Source organism: Xyrauchen texanus, chromosome 20 (assembly GCF_025860055.1).
Source record: "Xyrauchen texanus isolate HMW12.3.18 chromosome 20, RBS_HiC_50CHRs, whole genome shotgun sequence".
In the NCBI taxonomy this organism is placed as follows: Eukaryota; Metazoa; Chordata; class Actinopteri; order Cypriniformes; family Catostomidae; genus Xyrauchen; species Xyrauchen texanus.
Window position 1 is genome coordinate 26,036,678 of NC_068295.1, and position 21,653 is coordinate 26,058,330.

General features: G+C 40.2%; 1 protein-coding gene across 2 annotated transcripts in view; it reads right to left on the reverse strand.

Annotated features, from left to right (window-relative positions):
- The window catches only part of atrnl1a (attractin-like 1a), a 421,271-nt gene that overhangs the window by 147,659 nt on the left and 251,959 nt on the right, over window positions 1–21,653 (reverse strand). Inside the window, exon 26 of one of the 2 annotated variants that reach the window (XM_052150500.1) lies at window positions 19,730–19,791. The exons of the other annotated variant lie outside the window; for it this stretch is intronic. Coding sequence (XP_052006460.1) covers window positions 19,730–19,791 — 62 coding nt within the window. The remainder of the gene's footprint in view (window positions 1–19,729; window positions 19,792–21,653) is intronic. 2 annotated transcript variants of the gene reach the window in all.

Below are 21,653 nucleotides of genomic sequence, written 5' to 3' on the forward strand. Positions count from 1 at the left end.
TCCAAATAGAAATGACTTGACTTGACAACATCATCCGACTTTGGAATGACATGACGGTGAGCAAACAATGACAGAATTTTCATTTTTGGGTGAACTATTCCTTTAAAACTAAACTTAGCAAAAAAAGAATCGTTCTCTCACTTTCAACTGCTTTTATTTTCAGCAAACTTAACATGTGTAAATATTTGTATGAACATAAAAAGATTCAACAACTAAGACATAAACTGATCAAGTTTCACAGAAATGTGAAAACAGGAATTGAATAATGTTAATTAATTAATGTTAATAAAGGCATTGCCTTCACCCTCTGATCCAACAGGTCCCAGACGTGTTACTAGGGCAGTAGTTGTTGCCATCCTGTACCTGTCCCGCAAGTGTGATATTCTGATGTACCGATACAGTGCAGGTGTTGTTACATGTGGTCTGTCACGGCGAGGATGATCAGCTCGCCTTCCAATCTCCCTTTAGCGCTGTCTTTGGTGTCTCACAGTACGGACATGCTTCCATGTAGCATTCCTAAGGCACATTCACGCATATGTGTAGGGACCCTGGACATCTTTCTTTTGGTGTTTTTCCAGAGTCAGTAGAAAGGTCTCTTTAATTTTACCTTAATTGACTACCATCTGTAAGCTGTTAGTGCCTTAACGACTGTTCCACTGGTGCATGTAATTTAATTGTTTACGGTTAATTGAACAAGCATGGAAAACATTGTTTAAACCCTTTATAGTAAAGAAGTTATTCTGATTTTTATAAAATTATCTTTAAAATACAGTCTCCTGAATAAGGGAAGTTTCTTTTTTTGCTGAGTTTATATACTAAAACTAGTCCAAAGCAATTACACTTCTTTGATATAGTCACATATCAGATCCCAACATCATTCTCCATGCACTTTGACAGTACTCTGTCCTTTTCACCCAATACATTATATTCAATATACTGACATGAACATCACAGGATAAGGAAGAATGTGGGGGCAATGTTATCTTCCCATCTTTTACACTCAAACAGAGCTTCCTTTCAGTCAGTGTTATTACAAATACATACCATCAACTATGCCTAGGGGAATAATGTTCAATCTCAAATTAGACAATCAGAGGCTTTGTGATGTTCTGCAAATAATAAAATACATGGGAAGCTATATGATTGAAATGTAAATTTCCACCATAGAAAGTGTTTTAATGCAACAATGGCAGCAAAAGTCCACTTGGTCATCATGAAAAGTAAATGGTAATGGTCTGCCCTTATATAGTGCCTTTTTAACCTTAGTGGTATTCAAAGTGCTTTACACTGCATCTCATTCACCCATTCTCACACACATTCACAAACCAATGACAGCAGAGCTGCAATGCAAGGCACTAGCCTGCCACTTGAGGTTCAGTGTCTCGCTCAAGGACACTTTGGCATGTGGAGTCGTGTGGGCTGGGAATTGAACCACCAACTCTGTGATTAGTGGACAACCCGCTCTACCACCTGAGCCACAGCCACCCCATCCGGGCAAAGTTTTGGTGATCATACTGAAAGTGCACAAATTGGGGAATTCTTAGGGAGCTCTAATATTTTCCTTTTCTTTCCGTATCATATAAATGCTCAAATTAGCACTGGACTAATCAGAGTGTAGTTGAGGTAACGCAAGAGACTGAAACTGCCTTTTCGACCATTTCATCTCCCATATTTCAAAACCCAATCAGCACAAGGCAGAGGTATCTTATTACATCTATTACTGATGAGGGCAATTAATACTTAACCTGCTGGATAATGGTTCTAATGGGCAGAGAATAAAGCTCAATAATACGAGTGCACTCTCACTGAGAAAGTTGTGAAAGCAGATTTTCTTTAAGCAATATAAAAAATATCCTGCTGAAATCTTTCACAGCAAGTCTGAGCACATGGAATTGGCCTGTTATACCATGTGTCACATCCAAAGCTTTCCATGAACTGTTTGTTTATTGGGATATTTGTGGCATTTTCCACAAAAAGGGTACACTTTGGCATCCCATTATTTCTTTTAAAGCATTAAAGGGCATTAAAAAACACGATCACACGGGAAATCAGCATGTTGTTTCCGAGAGTACCAGTACCCTAGGATCGGCCACATTATGCTGATTTATTGGCAAGTGTCATCACCTATCAGACATCTTTGCATTGACTCCTGCGTGACTTCCTTCCGCTGTGGTGTAATGAGAAGCGCATTTCGGCATTAGTGTGGGAGACCCAGTTTTCGACTCAGTTTAATTTCGAATTAGTGTTGAAACCAGGAAGAAATTGTGTTTGCAGAAACAGTGACAAGCACGATTTAAAGGTTGCATTTCCTATCTGATATTACATTTTCCTCCACTGATAGTTAGGTTTAGGGGTTTGGTTTATAAAATATGCATTTGTCTTTACTGTATTACAGCCTGTACAGCTGAATACAACTTGCTTCACAACTCGCTTTTGGCACACCTCTGTGGACATTATATGAAAATAATTATTTAAGGAATTCAGGCCATAATATGTACCTACATTGGCGTTTTAGTGTCATGTAAAAAACTAAACCAAATTTTTTTTTAAATAAAATAAATCTCAACTGTCGAGAATAACATCATAACTTTATGAGAATAGCATTGTAATGTTATGAGAGCTTCTTGGAATAGTCTTGTAATAGGCATTTTACGAGAATAAATTCTCAAAAATAAAGTTTCAGAAATAAAGTCGTAACTGTGTAATTATGAAATTAGTGTTGTAATGTTTTGTAGAAAAAGTACCCATTATGACAATAAAGTCGAAGAAATCTGAGATTAAAGTCTTATCACTGCGAGATTAAACTTGTCATTTTATGCTAATGAAATGAATAGAAATACAAGTTTAAAGTAATATTTTGGAAATAAAATTATAATTATGAGAATAAAGTTTTTTGGGGCTTCCTTCAATGCACAGTTTTGGCTCTGGATCTGTACTCCTGGATAGGGGATGGACTCTATTCTTCTCTGGAGTTTCCCAGGGTGTGAGGCGACGGGCGGGTGTGGGGATACTGGGCGTTGGCGTTTACCCCAGTGGACGAGAGGGTCGCCTCCCTATGCCTACGGGTTATGGGGGGGAAAACTCTGACTGTTGTCTGTGCATATGCACCGAACAGCAGTTCAGAGTATTCGTCCTTCTTGGAGACCCTGAATGGAGTCCTGAATAGGGCCCCAGTAGGGGACTCCATAGTGATGCTGGGTGACTTCAACGCGCACGTGGGAAATTACAGGGACACCTGGAAAGGCGTGATTGGGAGGAACGGCCTCCCCGATCTGAACTCAAGTGGATGTTTTTTATTAGACTTCTGTGATAGTCATGGATTATCTATAACAAACACCATATTCGAACATAAGGATGCTCATAAGTGTACGTGGTACCAGAGCACCCTAGGCCGAAGGCCGATGATCGATTTTGTAATCGTGTCGTCGGATCTGAAGCCATATGTAGGGGCAGAGCTGTCAACCGATCACCATCTGGTGGTGAGTCTAGACTCTGGCCAAACCTGGGAAGTCCATGTGAGTAGTGCGGGTGAACTGGGAACGTTTGGAGGAGGTCCCTGTCTGCGAGATCTTCAACTCATACCTCTGGCGGAGCTTTTCAGGCATCCCTGCGGCGGTTGGGGACATTGAACCAGAGTGGGAAATGTTCAAAACTTCCATTGCCGAAGCCGCGGCAGAGAGCTGCGGCCTCAAGGTTTTAGGTGCTGCAAGGGGTGGTAACCCTCGAACACCATGGTGGACACTGGTGGTAAGGGAAGCTACCCAACTGAAGAAAGAGGCCTTCCGGGATGTGTTGTACCGGAGGTCTCTGGAGGCAGTTGCAAGGTACCGACAGGCCCGAAGGGCTGCGGCCTCGGCCGTGAGGGAGGCACAGCAGTGGGTGTGGGAAACATTCGGAGAAGCCATGGAGAAGGACTTTCAGTCCACACCAAATTGCTTCTGGAAAACCATCCGCCACCTTAGCAGGGGGAAACGGGGAACCATCCAAGCTGTATACAGCAAAGATGGGACGCTGTTGACCTCAACCGAGGAGGTTATTGGGCAGTGGGGGTGATGGGGGTTCAGATATTATATTCTATTTCCCTGGGGGGGGTCACTGAGGTAGTCAAACAACTCCGCAGTGGCAAAGCCTCTTCAACATTGCGTGGAAATCTGGGACAGTGCCTAAGGAGTGGAAGAACGGGATGGTGGTTCCCCTCTTCAAAAAGGGGGATCAGAGAGTGTGTGCCAACTACAGGGGTATCACACTTCTCAGCCTCCCTGGTAAAGTTTACTCCAAGGTGCTGGAGAGGAGGGTTCGGCCGATTGCCGAACCTCGTATTGAAGAGGAACAATGTGGTTTCCGTCCTGGCCGTGGAACGACGGACCAGATCTTTACACTCACAAGGATCCTGGAGGGGGCCTGGGAGTATGCCCATCCGGTCTACATGTGTTTTGTGGATCTGGAGAAGGCGTATGACCGGGTCCCCCGTTAGAGACTGTGAGAGGTGCTGTGGGAGTACGGGGTGGGGGGGGGGTCCCTTCTTAGGGAGATCCAATCCCTGTATGTCCAAAGCGAGAGCTTTGTCCGTGTCCTCGGCACGAAGTCGAGTTCGTTCCATGTGGGGGTTGGTCTCCGCCAAGGCTGCGCTTTGTCACCAATCCTATTTGTGATATTCATGGACAGGATATCGAGGCGTAGTCAGTGTGGGGAAGGTGTGAGGTTCAATGGGCTGGGGATCTCATCGCTGCTTTTTGCAGATGATGTTGTCTTCATGTCATCATCGGTCCATGAACATCAGCTCTCACTGGATCGCTTGGCAGTCGAGTGTGAAGCGGCTGGGTTGAGGATTAGCACCTCTAAATCTGAGGCCATGGTTCTCAGCAAGAAAATGATGGAGTGCGTACTCCAGGTAGGGAAGGAGGTATTGCCCCAAGTGAAGTAGTTCAAGTACCTTGGGGTCTTGTTCACGAGTGAGGGGCAATGGAGCGGGAGGTTGGCTGGAGAATCGGGGCAGCGGCGGTATTGCACTCGCTCTATCGCATCGTTGTCATGAAAAGAGAGCTGAGCCGGAAGGCAAAGCTCTCGATCTACTGGTCAATCACCTATGGTCATGAAGGCTGGGTCATGACCAAAAGAACTAGGTCTCGAGTACAAGCAGCCGAAATGGGCTTCCTCAGAAGGGTGGCGGGCTTCTCCCTTATAAATAGGGTGAGGAGCTCGGAGTAGCTCCTTTGCGTCGAAAGGAGTCAGATGCCCCCTGCCCGCCTCCCTAGGGAGGTGTTTCAGGTACGTCCAGCTGGGAGGAGACCTCGGGGAAGACCCAGGATTAGGTGGAGAGATTACATCTCTACACTGGCCTGGGAATGCCTCGGGGTCCCCCAGTCAGAGCTGGTTAATGTGGCTTAGGATAGGGAAGTTTGGGGCCCCCTGCTGGAGTAGCTACCCACGCGTCCCGACTGCGGATAAGCGGTTGAAGATGGATGGATGGTTGGAAGAATAAAGTCATGAGATTTCATTAAATTCAAAGTATTAATGCTTTGAGAATAAAGTTGTAATGATATGATTTTAGTCTCAGAATACTGTATTACTGACTTATTTCTCAATTTAAAATAAATAAATATATATATATATATATATATATATATATATATATATATATATATATATATATATATATACACATATACCTTTTATTATTATTATTATTATTATAACCTGGCACTAAAACAACACTGTAAGTACCGTACTGGTTAATAGTGGCTTTTATAAACTGCATGTAGCATTTAAATGGATATTTAGTATGGCACATTGTTGGCATTGTCTGTCTTGGTTAATTTCTCTCTTTTAAATGGATATGTATTTATGTATAGACTATATTTGAACCCTGCATGAATTAACCTTTATTTGTCAGTGTATACTTGTAGAGTGTGATCTGCTTGTAGTATTGATACGTGCAGGTAGCAGCAACAGTCTGAAGGATAAAGGAGGAGTGCAAATCCATCAAAACCACCAGAGAGAGCACATAGCCTACATTGATTATACAATCAATACAGAGAACCAGACAACCTGAGCTGAGCCAAGTAAAGGATATATACATTCACTAAGCAATTTATTAGGAACACCTGTACACCTACTTATTCATGTGATTATCTAATCAGCCAATCATGTAGCAGCAGTATAATGCATAAAATCATTCATATACAGGTCAGGAGCTATAGTTAATGTTCACATCAACCATCAGAATGGAGAAAAAAAAAATATCTCAGTGCTTTCAACAAAGACATTATGGTTGGTGCCAGAATTGCTGGTATGCATATTTCTGTAACTGCTGATCTTCTGGGATTTTCCCACTCAGCAGGTGCCCAAAAAAAAAAAAAATGTAGTAAGGGCAGTTCTGCGGATGGAAACGCCATGCTGATGAATGAGGCCAACGGAGAATGGACAGACTGGTTGAAGCTAACAGAAAGGCTACAGTAAAACAGTTAACCACTGTACAATTGTAGTGAGCAGAATATCTGTAACATGTGGCTGGTGGTGCTGACAATGATGAAGACAATGGCAATGGAATGAAGAACCCAAGTGCAATTTATTAAACAAAAGTGAAATCCAAATAACCGTAACTGTAAACATGAAACATAAGCATAAACATGAACTTGACTATAATCTTGACTAGACATAAACTTGACATGGTATGACACAAAGTTACCAAACGCCTAATACCTAACAAAGGACAATGGAAAACATGAGGGTTTAAATATATGGACATGGGAGAACACATGACAAAGATAACCAATGAACAAACAGAACTGATAACAGGATAACAAGACAATGAACCAATGAAAACAAGACACATGAACATGGAAGGAAAACAGGACATCACATGACATGAAACAGGAAATACAATTTCAAAATAAAAGACATGAAATGCATGAACACACACATTACACATTACAATATCATCTCTGAACACAACACGCCTCAAGGCAAAACGGCTAAAACAGCAGAAAAGCACATTGAGCACTTTATTAGGACCCGTTCCTCATAAAGTGCACAGTGAGACTACATACCAAAATACATACAATCAAAGTTGCTTGATGCAGCTGTTTGTCACCCTGCTCTATGCTGCTTATGTTTATGAGACACTAATGTGTGTATCTATTATTCCAGTCTCTCCGATAGGGACAGAGGACAATAGCCCAATTACAATCAACTCATGAGTTTGAGAACAAGCTTTAGTCTGTTGGAGAAGTCAAATGAATTGCCTCCAGTAGCCAACCACTGGAGCTCAGGTATTCAGAATGTTAATGACATCATCCCTGATATCAGCATACTCATGTGAAGCTTCAGCTTGGTGGACGGCTCTTGTCCTGACAGGAGTGGAGCAAAGAAGGAAAAAAAGAGGCGGACGAATGCTAATTGACAAGAGAGAGAGAGAGAGAGAGAGAGAAAGAGAGAGAGAGAGTAATTGGGCTAAACTGAATGAGGTGTCACCAATTAGCTGGAGGAGTGGGTGAATGGCTTAAGCAGCCTTTAATTGTTACCATTTTTCTTGCTCATTTAGTAGAGCAGAGGCTGACAAAAAAAAAAAAAAAATCACTCTTTAAAGAACATTTATTCAAAAGGATTTTTTGAAGCTAATGAGGGATGATAGCAAACCACCTATCTATTCTTAGGTAAAGACTTTGCTCTGAGTTTACTAAGGGAAGTTATAAAAACATACACAAATTTATTTTTTCAAAGGATCTCAACACCCTCATATAGGTCATCGAGTGTAGTAACCCCCCTCACAATCCACTCTGACCAGAAAAAAGGGGATTTATTAATACATAATTTGAGGTTAAGCAATAAGCTCAAGGCAACATTTAAACACTCTGGACACTTTTGTCCATACCGCATGTAAATGCGAGATAACGGGTTGTAACTTAACTTCATTGATTAGTTTGATAGAAAGGCTTTGTTCAAAACAAAACCAGGGAGGGGCTTTCTCAGGTGGAAGTGACCAATGAACCAGATATCTGAGATGAACGCATGATAATAAAACAAAATCTTGGGTAGGCCTAACCCACCTTTATCAATCAGCCTATGCAGTTTACTGATATGTAATCTGGGACGTTTCCCATTCCATATGACTTTGCTATGCTAACAAATTGCTTGAAATAAGAGAGGGGGACATCTATAAGGAGTGTCTGTAGCAGGTAGTTGAATTTTGGAATACAATTAATTTGAATAACATTAACCTTCCCAACTATCGCTAAATTAAATGAGGCCCACCTGTCCACATTGCTCGATAACCTTTTTATTAAGGGGTCAAAATTAACTAACTAAATCACACAAATTAGCTGGAAATAAAATACCAAAATATTTAATGCCCAATTTGGGCCACTAGGAAGCACCCAGCTAAAAAGCTGTTATTGGCAGTATGCTGTCAGAGCCAACGCTTCGGATTTATACCAATTAACTCTGTATCCTGGGAACTTTAGAAAAAGAATTTATAATTCTGTGGAGGCAAGGCAAAGATGAATAACAAAATATCATCTGTGTAAAGCAGAAGCTTATGCGCCACACCTCCCACCATCACCCGTGGAAAATCAACCTCCTCCCTTATAGCGGTTGCTAATGGTTCCAGGGCAAGGCAGAATGGGGAAAGAGGGTAACATGTATATTTCCAAAATCTTAAAAATAAAATCCCATTCTACCATATCAAAAACCTTGATCATTCGCCACTGACCACATGATATTTGTGGTGAAGTGAGTGACGTCATCCTAATCACGTATAGGGCCAATGGGGTACCACCCTTAGTGTATATAGACTCGTTGTTTCTGCCTCCTGGGATGTGTCATTGTCGAAAGCCCGCCCCTTGTTTTCTTCATTCCAAGAGACCGCAGAGGTATGTGTTTCAGCTGTGCAGCTGGTTGTTTTGATTGTACCATTAAGTCATGTTGCATTATTTCTTTGTGTTTAGTGTGACACTAGGCCATCGAGGTTGTGTGTGTTTTTTGAGTGATACCCACATTTAGGTAAGTTTTAATGTGGTACTGTCGTAACCTTTCGGGAAGTTTGTTTGAGTGATCTGCAATACGTTTTAGTCTGGCGGGGCTTCCATCGGTGGGGCACCTCCTAATAGCTGCGTCGGGGTACCAGCTGTTGTGATTTAACTTACTAAAGGACGCATCGTATGACTTCTGTGTGCTGTGGTTACGTGTGTGCGCCGATACTAAATCAGGGTGAGTACATTGTCTATTGTTTTTTTGTAACTTTTAATTAAACGTTTTTAATTAGATTGTTAATAAATATTTGTGTTTATGAGTTCTCTTTGCTCGCATTAAAGCAAGGTCGAGCAGCCACCTTAACAACTTGCTGTCCGCATCCCTCGCTCTTTGAGCCACGTCTGCTGCTTTAAGGGAATTAGAACCTTAACCACTGATGGCGATCGGTTTTAGGCTCGAGTGGGTTTAAAATGTCACTCTGTTTTATGATTTGGTTTCTGTTTATGTGTCTTTGTATGAATTTGGTTGGTTCTGTCACCAGTCCTCAGCGGAATGACCGTCGCCGTTTTACAACGGTGATTTAATGCATGGATTGATCGCCGCCAAATGGTTTCGGTCATCGGTGTAGTTCTATGACCGATCGTGTGACTTCTGTGATGTGACCACGTTGTCTTGAATGTGTAATTTCTTTGGTATTAATTGTTATTTTCTTTGTCTTGGTTCCAATTGATGATTGTTATTCTATAAATTGATTCTGTCGTTATTGTTTGGTTTTGTTCTTTTTTTGTTCTCTTTTTCTGTATTTCTCAGGAGCTGAGTGTCCCAGGAAGCGGGCTTGTGGTTGTAGCTGCACGGGCTTCACTTTAATTAGGGGTTATTAGTATTGTGTTATCTTTGATCACTATTTGTAGTGGAGTGTGATTTTCAACTTGTGTGTTGTTTGCCGTATACAGCTATAGCTAGCCTGCTTTTCAGGGGCCTCAGCCCTGGCAGTGATCTACATTCTTTATCCTTTTTTTTTGTTTGTTTTATTTTCATTTGTGGATCAAGACAATTTATTGTGAGTTATTTTGTTTAATTGTTTTCTTTAATAAAAATTGTTTGTTTAAACGTGAACTCACGCCTCCTGCCTCTCCAGAGCAAACGGACTTGTGTTCCGTTTATTGGATTATTTCCCCGGTAATTCGGGGTGGCGTAGTCACTACTAGACGAGCCACGTTTTGCTACATATTGATGAAACGCCTAATGTTATCAGAAGAGCTGCGGCCCTGAATAAACCCCACCTGATCTGTATGTATAAGAGATGTCATAACTTTACTTTAGCGGTTAGCCAGAATTTTTGACAATATTTTTACGTCTAGCTAGATCAGGGAAATTGGACGGTAACTCTTACACTCGCTTGGAACTTTATTCTTTTTAAGAATCAGACTAATCCGGGCTTGTGTTTTGGTTGGCGGAATCTTTCCATTCTTTAATGATTCCGTATAAACTTCTAACAAAATTGGGGCCAGTTCTGTAGCATAAGCTCTAAAAAATTCTGCGCTAAAGCCATCTGAATAAATACCTTGTCAAGCTCCTCCAAGTTTTCAGAATCAAGACATTTTTTGCTCAGTCGTCAGCTTAGGGAGTTCAATTGATTCCAAAAAGTTTCTAATATCTTAATCAGTAGATGACTATGTGAAACTATAAAGATCAAGAAAGAATTCTTTAAAAGCATTATTAATATCAGTGGCAGAGGTAAATACTTCACCACCAGCAGATTTCACTGAGGGAATAGTAGAAAAACACTCTCTCTGTTTTATATATCTAGCCAAAAGGTTCCCTGCTTTATCCCATGACTCAAAGTAGGACAGTCTTGCCCTGTATAGCCAAAACTCCACCTTCCGTGACAAAATAGTATTATATCTGTGTGACAGGGCGGAGGGCGGGGCCGGGTAGTGATTATACACAGCTAATTAAGCCTCCGAGAGGGATAAAGGCCGATTGCGGACGGTGGTGCGACGAGAGAGAGATAGTTTACGGACATGTCCGGTGTGTGTAAGTTAATCATTAAAATATTGTTTATATCACCAGACCGGTTCTCGCCTCCTCCTTTCCATTGAACTGTAGAGTTCTCGCCACTACCATCCACCCCAACAGAGCAGCCGCGGCCATCTACAGGGGGACGGAGGAGCCAGCGTTGCCAGCCTCGTCCATCCCAGAGCCTGCGTTGCCAGCCTCGTCCATCCCAGAGCCTACGATGCCAACTTCGGCCTTTATCTTTTATCTGTTTGAGACATTTGAATTGTATATGCTTACTTATCAATGTAATGACTCCCCTGCTCTTACTTGGGCCAGCACTAAAGAAAACATGTCCACCATATATCTTACCAAAATGATCAGCTTCCTGTGGGGGAAGATGCATTTCTTGAAGAAACACTATATCATATTTCTTATGTTTCAGAAAATAAATAATCTTACTTCTTTTTATGGGGTGCCCCAACACATTCACATTCCACGTGGAGAGAGATAATCCACTGATATTAACATTTGACATTTTAGAAAAAATTGATTGTATGTCAAAAATAATATCATAAAAAAACACATTCCCCATTAATGCAACAATCAAACCCGAACTTCCCTCTGAACCAAACAAACAGAAAAAAGAAAAACATGCACATTTACCCCACGCACGACAGGGCCAACAGACGTCCATCACTCTAAACTCAAAAAGTCCATGTACACCTATGTCATGTTTATTCTGTTGGTTCAAGATTTTTCATGTCTTTTATTTTCAAGTTTAGTTCCTGTTACCCATGTCCTTGTATTTAAGCCCTCATGTCTGCCATTGTCTGGTGTCAGGTTATATGAATGTAACGTTGTTGTTTTGCTCAAGTCTAGTCCAGGCACGTCAAGTTTAAGTCAAGTCATGTTTTGTTTATGTCAAGTCAATAGTCAAGTCATGTCAAGTCAAGTCGTTCATGTTTTTGTTTTGTTTTGTTCACATTTGTAGTCAGGGTCTTTGGGATTTTTGGATAAAGAGATACACCATCGTCTCTTCGTCATGCCTGTTTCCAGCATCGTTAGAGAATACCTGACCACCCATAATGAACCCAGCAATCCGACTCCTGTGCCTATGTCAGGGGAATCGATCCCTGGAGGAATATGTGGGTGACTTCTGCTCTCTGGCCAGCGAGGTGGACATTAATGAGGTCGCCCTGAAAGACTGTTTCCATTTCAGATTGAGTGAACCAATCTCATCTTTAATGCCTGGCGGTCGCAGTTTCCTTAGCCTCGCTCAGTATATATATCAACCTTGCCCTGCAGATCACTGGTTCTATGTTCACTGTGGGGGAGGCGGATGCAGAGCCGGAGTCCCATGTCATGGTTGATGAGCCAGCATCCCACATTATGGTCAACGAGCCAGTGCCACATGTCATGGTCAAAGAGCCAGTGCCCACACCCCCCATGGGCAACAAGCCAGCGCCCACGCCCGCCACGACCAATGAGTCAATGCTCACACCCGACACGGCCAATGAGCTGGAAGCTTCATCCATCCCAGGGCCTGCGTTGCCAGCCTCGTCTGTCCCAGGGCCAGCGTTGTCAGCCTTGTCTGTCCCAGAGCCAGCATTGCCAGCCTCGTCCATCCCAGAGCCTGCGTTGAAAGCCTCCTCCGTCCCAGAGCCTACGATGCCAACTTCGGCCTCCTGGAGGAGGAGAAGGAGAAAGGCTTTTGTTTCCAAGTCTCTGCCCATGTTCACGAACACAGAGGTCGTCTCCGAATCTCTACCCATGTACGTGACCACAGAGGTCAAAAAAGGGGAGCCCCATCCATCTCTCAGGGATGGGGCTTGTAAAGACTTTGTGTAAGGACAGGGAGGGCAAGGAACAAGTCTCCCTTCTGTCGTAACCACGACGTGCCTGAACACTTGCTGTAAGGGAACCCCTGCCTGTAAAAATGTAAGGTCTGTCCAAGGGCTGAAGAAGTGGCAGAAAATCGGTGTGATGGCCACGCGATCTCGTGACTCGAGTCTGAAGCCAGTGCTGGAGCAGTCTCATATGCATCAACCCGAGCGGTACAGCTGCCAACGAGGACATCCTATGCCCCAGGAGCCTCTAAAACTGTTTCAGGGGGACTGCCGTTCTCCGCCTGAATGACTTCAGGTAGTTCAGCACCGACAGCGCGCACTCGCTCGTGAGGCACGCCGTCATGGAGACTGAGTCTATCTCCATCTCGAGAGAAGAGATGCTCTGAACCTGGGAGAGTTTGATCTTTTCTCAATTGACCCCGAAGCCCCAACCAGCTGAGGTGCTTGAGCACTAGGTCCCTGTATGCACAAAACAAATCTCGAGAGTGAGCTAGAATCAGCCAGTTGTCGAGGTAGTTGTGGATGCAAACGCCCACTTACCTTAACGAGTCAAGGGCTGCCTACGTGACTTTCGTGAAGACACAAGGCAACAGGGACCGACGGGGAGGATCTTGTACTGATACGAACGGCCCTCGAAGGCAACCCGTAGGAAAGGTCTATATCGAGGTAGATCCGATATCCATACAGTGAAAGTGAACTGTGTTTATGGCTATTGAGCAATATTTTAAAGGCAAAGTTTTCAGTGAATAAAACATACATTTCAGTCTGTTCCTCACACAAAGCTATCCTGTGGGTTTAAAAGAATTGAAAGAAAGAAAAATAGAGAACAATTTGCATATACTACTTTAACAATTGATTTTAATGGTGCTTTTTGTCCTTTTAAGAGCTTGACAGTCCTATTCCCCATCCACATTCATTGTAGGGAATAGAGCAGATCAGATATTTTGCTAAACACCCTATGAGACTACCATAAAAGACAGCAGTCCAGAGTTTACAATCTGATTAAAAAGCTCATCAACTTTATCAAAGCAAGGTAAGGAAGGGAGAAACAATACATCTTCTTGCTTTAGGCTGCAGCCCACAGTCTCTCAGTGTTTTGGAATTCTAGGAAGATTTTGAGATCTGCACTTCTAATTAAGATTACGTTAAGAGCTGGAGGTAATATGCTAACCAAATGCACAAAACCACACAGTGTGGAAAAATCACAACTAACTTTATTATAATAATTGTTTTATTTCACCAAAGTTTAATGACCAAATACAATCCTAACAAAAGTATAAATTGTGAAAGCAGATTAAGGCTGATTTGAATATTGTTGGTTATAATTTTTTGAACTAGTTTACCAGGCCCACTTGAGCTCCACTTTCTTTAGCACTTCTCAGATAAGTGCTTGTGTACTTTTTATCTTTTCAAATGTGTGGTGGCAGATCCATCATCCTGACAGACAGTCAGGTTAGGGAGCCAGAGTGACACCGTTACTGTGACATCCAGAAACAGAACCTTTTTCAGAGGATATAAATTGAAGGGGATAAAAAGTGTAAGAAAAGAAAAATAAGATGTTGCTACCACTGAACCATCTGACAGATGTTATTAATTAATGACATTTCCTTTTGTAAGATTAACGTCTTTTAATATGTGGATATTTAGACCAAGGACTACAGTGTTTTACTAATATACAAACTTTATTCCATTTCACTAAGCCAGACAGGTCTCATTAACCTGACATATCTGACAACTGACACTATACATAAGAGGTGCTCTTCCAGCTCCAGGTAATCTATCTTCCTGCAGAGATAAGTTTAACATACTTGTGTGTAATTGTCAAGTACATTGAAGACTAGCTGTTTCAGGTGTTTTATAAACAGATAACAAAACTCTGCAAGTTGCAATGAAGCACCCATTATTACCCACACTACTGCAATTATTTTATTTTTTTTGTCTTTAATATGAGAAAAAAATATAATAAATGTTTTATTCTGTGAGTTTAGCATAGCTGATAAACGAAGTTGATTTGTGTGTTTAAAAGTCAATATGAAATCCAAATTGACCCTCTTTATGTTCTTAAACCCTGGTCTTATTCTAAAGATTTTTTTTTGTCTTTGTAACCTTTAATCTAAATCGATTAACTTTCCAGCTCCACCTGGCTCCATTTTAGTATGAAACACCCATTTTCACGATCCACTCAATTCCTGATGTATAAAATCCATCCAGTCAAAAAATCAGTCCAGTCCTACATTTTCTCTTTGTTTCACTCAGAAATAACATCAGATTGTGGAGGTAAAATGGGTAGCGATTGATGTTTCACATTGACCTAGATAATAAAGATGATTTTCAATAAAGACATGTTAAAGTTTGCAAAAACCTTTCCAGTGTTTCAAACACAGAAGAGCTGCAGCACGTACAGTAGATTAGGCACTAGATTTAGATATATTGGAGATAAAACATTTTCCATTCATTCTACAACTACAGATTCTTTTGGAGTGCAGAAATAGTCTTTCATTCAAGCCAAAAACAGAGCACAGAAGAAGCAAAGGGCCTTCAGTGACAATGCTCCAAATCACTGCTGTTTACTGCTAAAAAGGTATTTATAAACCAGTATGATTATTCGTCCATGGATTCCTACATGCTTAACACATATGGAGATATGTCTCAGTGACTGTTTTGGGTTTGTAAAATGATAGGACATTTTGACCGAACCTTGCCTTTACAGGCACTTGGTTTGAACTACAAGTAACTTTTGACAGAGAACCAGAATGTGAATGGACAGCCTAAAGATAAGAGAAGGGGAGTGAGAAAAAGAGATAGAGAGATATAAAGGGGAAGGGTACAAAGTATTTGGACCAATCTCCCTCAAATGCCATGATGAATAACATCTGACACATCCCTCGCCTGCAGAGGACTAAATGCACACCAAACAACTATGCCTTATGGCATCTAGCTTCAACTTTGATATCTATCAACACACTTCCATGCACACACAATTGCAAAACAAATGTGGTGTACTCGCTATGCATACTGGATAATACTCTACTGTACAAATATCTGAATAGTAAACATTACATTTGTGTTTTCATGACCTCAGCCTTTGCGAATGTCAGAGCATATATGCTCACACACAAACACACACAATCATATCAACTTGAAACAAAATTATTGCACACATACATGGGAACACAATTATGAATATAAGATAAATGGGTGATGTCAAAGTTATGATGTTATGATGCATTTTTCAGCCAATTTAATTAAAAATACATAAAGCTGTGTATCAAATAATACAATAATAACATCAATTAAAATATGTGTATATTTTATTTACAGCTTACCTCTATTTTAAGGTTTTCATATTGTCATTATGTTCCTTTATGATAAGCCAATTGAAACGTAAAGGTTGGCATGACGTTATATGACATTTATGTAGCATCTGGACCAATCAGACACACAATTATTCATTATTTAATGAATAATCAACCGACGTCTCAAGACTGTAACAAGCAAAGGTCCAAGTAGGCCCAAGCCGATTCTGTTACGTCTGCTCCCCCACTGATCATTATCAAGCCTTTACACTGTCTTTGCTGCCACTGGAGTAAAAGAGTGGCAAAGCAAAGCAAAGAGTGGACCCCCAGTGATATTCCAAGCGGGGGAAGTTAGCTGCAAATCAGAGCAATCTTCCCCCATACGAAATGGACTCAAAGCCCAGAACAGACTTTTCTTCATTAAATTAGAGACAAACTGTCTATAATTTCACATGTATATCCCCAGGACATTGTGAATAGTGTTTTTTGTTCTGTATACTGTTTTATGCATGACTTATGACAGGACTACCAGCTAATGTAAAATTATTTGGTATCATGTTTCCTACCAAATGAATCCTTGTGTGACATCCTGCACAATGGTATATATAAATACAATTCTGACAGCATGCATTGTATGCTTGGTATATTAATCAGAACTATAAAGGGGCTTAAACTAACCCCAATCATGCAAATAAGTCAGCTTCCAAACAAAGGAACATTTCCCGCATGGAAATTGCACCTTTCTCTTTGGTCAAGCCAGACTTGAAAGGAGGGACCTCCATCAGAAGTTAAAAGACACGTCCCGCCTCTTACTCGCTCTTTTTCCCCTGATCCTCTGCTGCTGGTCGTGCTGACCACGAGGTGACAGGCTGGCAGGCCTCAACACCTCAAGCCATGTGCATCTACCTTGACCATGGAGTCAATAAACACCATAGTTCAACATAATTTCTTCATTCAATGCATAAGAATTTGGTTGCAACTTCCACACCATCGACCCAAGGAACCATCAAACATTTCTCCTGCGACTGCATCCGGGCTCTCTCAACAGCCAAGGCAATTGCAAGAATCATACCAGTAACTAACTGAATGTAGTTTTAGTGTAAGCTGAAAACCCCTTTGTAACAAAGGTGCTCTTAAGAAACTAATCATTCCCTCAGATGGTTAAGATGACTTTTCCCATAACTGCATTTCCCCTATTCTGTTCCGGTTTCATTTTATTTTCACTTTTCCCTTTCCCATGTATGAGTGTTTTGTGTGTATATTTTTGTTTAGATTAGTTATGTGTTTCTATTTTAGTTCAATAAACTTTTGTGTATATTCTTGCGAGTTCCTTCTGGTCTGCTTGTAAATCAACGTCAACGTAATGATTCAATAACAGCTACACGATAAGAAAGAGTTATTTTTGTGTGGCCATGAAAAATATCCTTTCTGAGAATTGATAGACAATCAATACTGAGTGTTCGCTGGACAAACAGATAAAAAGATTGTAATATTAATTCAGCTACATCAAGTTAATTACATTAACCGATCTAAATGTTCATAATGAATTAAAATGAGTTATGATTAATTATTCATATTTCTCTATTTTGACTGTGGTATATTTTAATAAATAATCTCATCCCTGTTTCTAAAAGATTTAGCTTCAAAGCTATACCTATATGTGAAATATTATTGTCAATAAGCCATGAGAATAATATTACTTTAAAAAGAGAAGTAATCATAATTATCTTATTTAAGCAAATTCCCTACTGTAGAAATTGCGAGCTGATACAACGAGATGTTTATTTTGGTACAAATTTTATCGGTAGAGAATTTTATTCAGACAAAGTTATTTGTCATTTATCTAAATTATAACGGGTTTCAAACACGACTGATTCCATTATAAATTCCCTTACATAGTAATGAAGAAATAGGACCGTTTAATTTAATTCCTGTTTGTTTGTGCACTGTGGAACGCGCTGACGTTCATATGCATCGATGAAACGGTTTTATTTAGTGTTGACCAAGATCAGCAATCCATGGTGTTTGTTGCTATGGCGACGAAAGTTCACAGGAAGTTCTAAAGAGGCCCTTCCGGGGCAATTTACCGCTCATGCGCACACTGCCGACGCCATATTGTAAACACAGTACAGCTAAGCTAATAGCATAACACAACACTGCTTAACTAACCAGTTAGCGAACTTTCATTGAAAACCCCTAAATATGCTACATTTATGTTGCCCTGACAGCCCTGAAAATCACTCAGAAAACAACACAGATAAGACTGACAGCCTAACACGAGACTCAATTATAGCAGGTGTAGTGTTATTATTTATACTTGGTAGGTGGCATCCAATTATTTTGCTTCGTTTTGAGGTACTTTAAACACAACTGTGGTGACTCAGCTCTGTAATTTGACTGTCTAGATGTACAACAACACTGAAGCAAGATCTGTGCATTCTGCAGTCCTTATTAACTACAGTCTTTGTCATTCGTCTATGTGAGAAACTCTGAATATGGACTTCAATATGTTTTATCTGAAAATATTACTGTATTTCCCATTAAATGGGCTACATCATATAGTATACAAACTATGCATATGAGGTGTATGAGTATGAGGTGAAGTATGAGGTGATGTGCATTTTCGTTAATGTAGAAGTACTACCTCTATCACACTATGCTCTAACAGTTGTACACGCTACATTAGCAAATGGGTTGTTGAGAGTGGCTTCCATATATTGTCACAAAAGTTAGCCGAAGCCACAAAAAGCCTCTCGGGTTCGGCAATTCTAAGAGTGGGTGTGGACCAAAGTCTGTTTGACATCATAATTTGGTTAGATTGGTTGGTGTGAGAGCTGCTCTTTGAACTCGAGTGTGGTTCTGCTGGAAAATAAGGGGCCTGGTGTATGGTACTTGGGGTTTGTAACTGATATGAAAGCATTCTGACCGTACTTGTAGAACTGTTGACATATAATTTGCCGCCTATAAATTTCTCATCGCAGCCAGCCTCCACAGAAACTGCTTTGAGCGAGCTGCTCAGTCTTCACATCTCTTGTATCTGCGCCAGACATAAGTAAATGCCCTCTTCTGTGAGTTACATTATTGTAGCAAAATCAAAGGTGCTTCAAAATTCAAATAAAAAAGTGAAGCCAGCTCCTTCTTCTCCCACATTATTGGTGAACAGCTGGCAACAACATTCACATGGCTTGCACATAGATGACACAAACATACTGCTATTCAGAGCCAAAAAAATACAATATGTAAAGGATGTTCGACCAAGTATTTGAGCTAAATGTGAAACAGCCTATGAGCACAACATGGCATGCATGCAATAAACCCAGCCAACACAATTAGACCTGTTTTGCTTATTCATCTGCTAGCTTCATTAATGGGTTCATGAAAGTGAGGTTAATGCATCCCTTGCATCTTCAAGCAGCAAATTCTCAGATGATCAAAAAGAAAACTTCAGGATTCAAATAATGGCAATATGCATGACCCCCCTCCCTCCCCCCCCCCACACACACACGCACAAAGAATTAAGAAATAATTCAAAAATAAAATATTAATCTAAAAAGTTGGACTTCTTCAAATGGATTTGTTAATTCACAGAAATATTAAAGAATGAAGAGAGCATACCTGAAAAATGTGACAAAGAACTGCACCAGGTCCATGATGCTGCTGTGCTGAGAAAAGGATATCTGTTAGAAAAAATTAAGAAAAGTATTAACAAATCAGATTATTACTACTCACATGAAATATCATGCAAAACCAGCAGTGAAGGATATCAAAATACTTCTATAATGGGACATATCTTTGGTTAAAAATTGACTGTGAATCGCTTAAAAATTTTCTGGACTTTTGCAGGAATGTTGTGCTCATAGGCTGTTTCACATTTGGCTCGAATACTAAGTGATTAAGCTTCATCTTAGTTATAATTAAAAAATTCAAAAAACATATATGAATTGGGTCATGTCAATTCAACAAATGTTTAAAACAAATCAACAAATGGCTTAAAATATATAGAAAAATTAAAACGACTATGCATACTGGTCTAGGTGTCATACAAATACTTATACAAATAAAAAAATAAAAAAATAAATTGACATTTAATTTAATTTAATTTGTTGTTCTAATTTATACTCTGTACATTTTTAGTAACATAATAAATGTTTCTCATCATAATTATCCATATCTGGCATGTGAGTAGTGTTACTACAAATTCATGACATATTGGTTTTCTAAAACTTGGAATTTTCCCATACATAATAACTCAGCTTTTCATTTCAGGATATTAGTTATTCACTCAAATTTTACTACTACTGCAAGGCCCCAAAAAATGAAAAGTATTTACACAAAGGTAGAAGCTTGGTATAATCACATCATCTGCAATCTTTCACATACTGAAAAGTAATTAAATGTAAACTAATTAAACAACAGTAAAACTGTTATTCACTCAAATTAATTACTAAAATGCTAAGCAACTATGATTAAAACATTGTTAGTACAAGTACAACATTGAAAATGATATACTACTCAAATGATACACTCTATTAAAACTAAAATAAATACAGAGAACAAAAAGAACAAAGTTAGCGAACACATTTCCAAAAATTACCAAAAGTGAATCAAAGGGCCCAAAAGCCACATGAATACCTGGGATGGCTAATTCATAATTGCATTATGTAACCTGTGCAAATACAGAGTAAGACAGCATTTGAAATCACTGTTGTCCAGTAGATTAAGATCTATCCCTGTCCTCCATTATGTAAGGTGTACAATCACTTCGGTGGGTTATATAAAATGTGCTTGATTTCTCAGCTGTTGCAGCCAGCCCCAGAAATAAGATTATATGCTCCTGTCCATTATCTGATTAGTTTAGCTACATGAACAAATGATTTGCCTTTTTAATATCTGAAGGCACTCACATCGATTGCTTATGAGAATCCAATACATAATTCTCCCAACTTTACCTATCTAAATCTTAATTTGCACTATATCTCCATCTAAAAATCGACCATCTGATAAAAGAAAATGTAATTTTATGATTGATTTGTAAATGTCAGATGTTATCAGTTTGATTTATTTTTCAAGAGGCACGCATTAAAAGTTCAGGCAACAAAATGTGTTTGCTTAGTTTAAATCAGTTTTGTAGTTAGGAGATTTTTTTTTTTTTTTTTGTCTTGGGGGACACACTATTATCAACTGCAAATACAGAGCAAGGAATATACAGAGGCAATTACGCACACACATGCGGATGCACACACACAGTCAGACGTCACATTGTGAGGCTCTCTGTCATGCGCTGCACAGGAGGCAAAAACAGAGCATGTGTTCATGTGTGTGCCCAGGTGCAAAGTGTGACTAATTTCAAATTGTCACAAATGTGCTTTTATTTCTGGAAGGATGAAATAAGCATTATGACAGATGGAGAGAAGTGTGTGTGTGTGTGTGTGTGTGTGTGTGTGTGTGTGTGCATAGGTGGAAGTGAGGGGGCTAGTCAGCCCATAAGTGATTTACTGACATTTGCTTTTTGCAGTGAAAGTGCAAGAGAGAAAGAAAG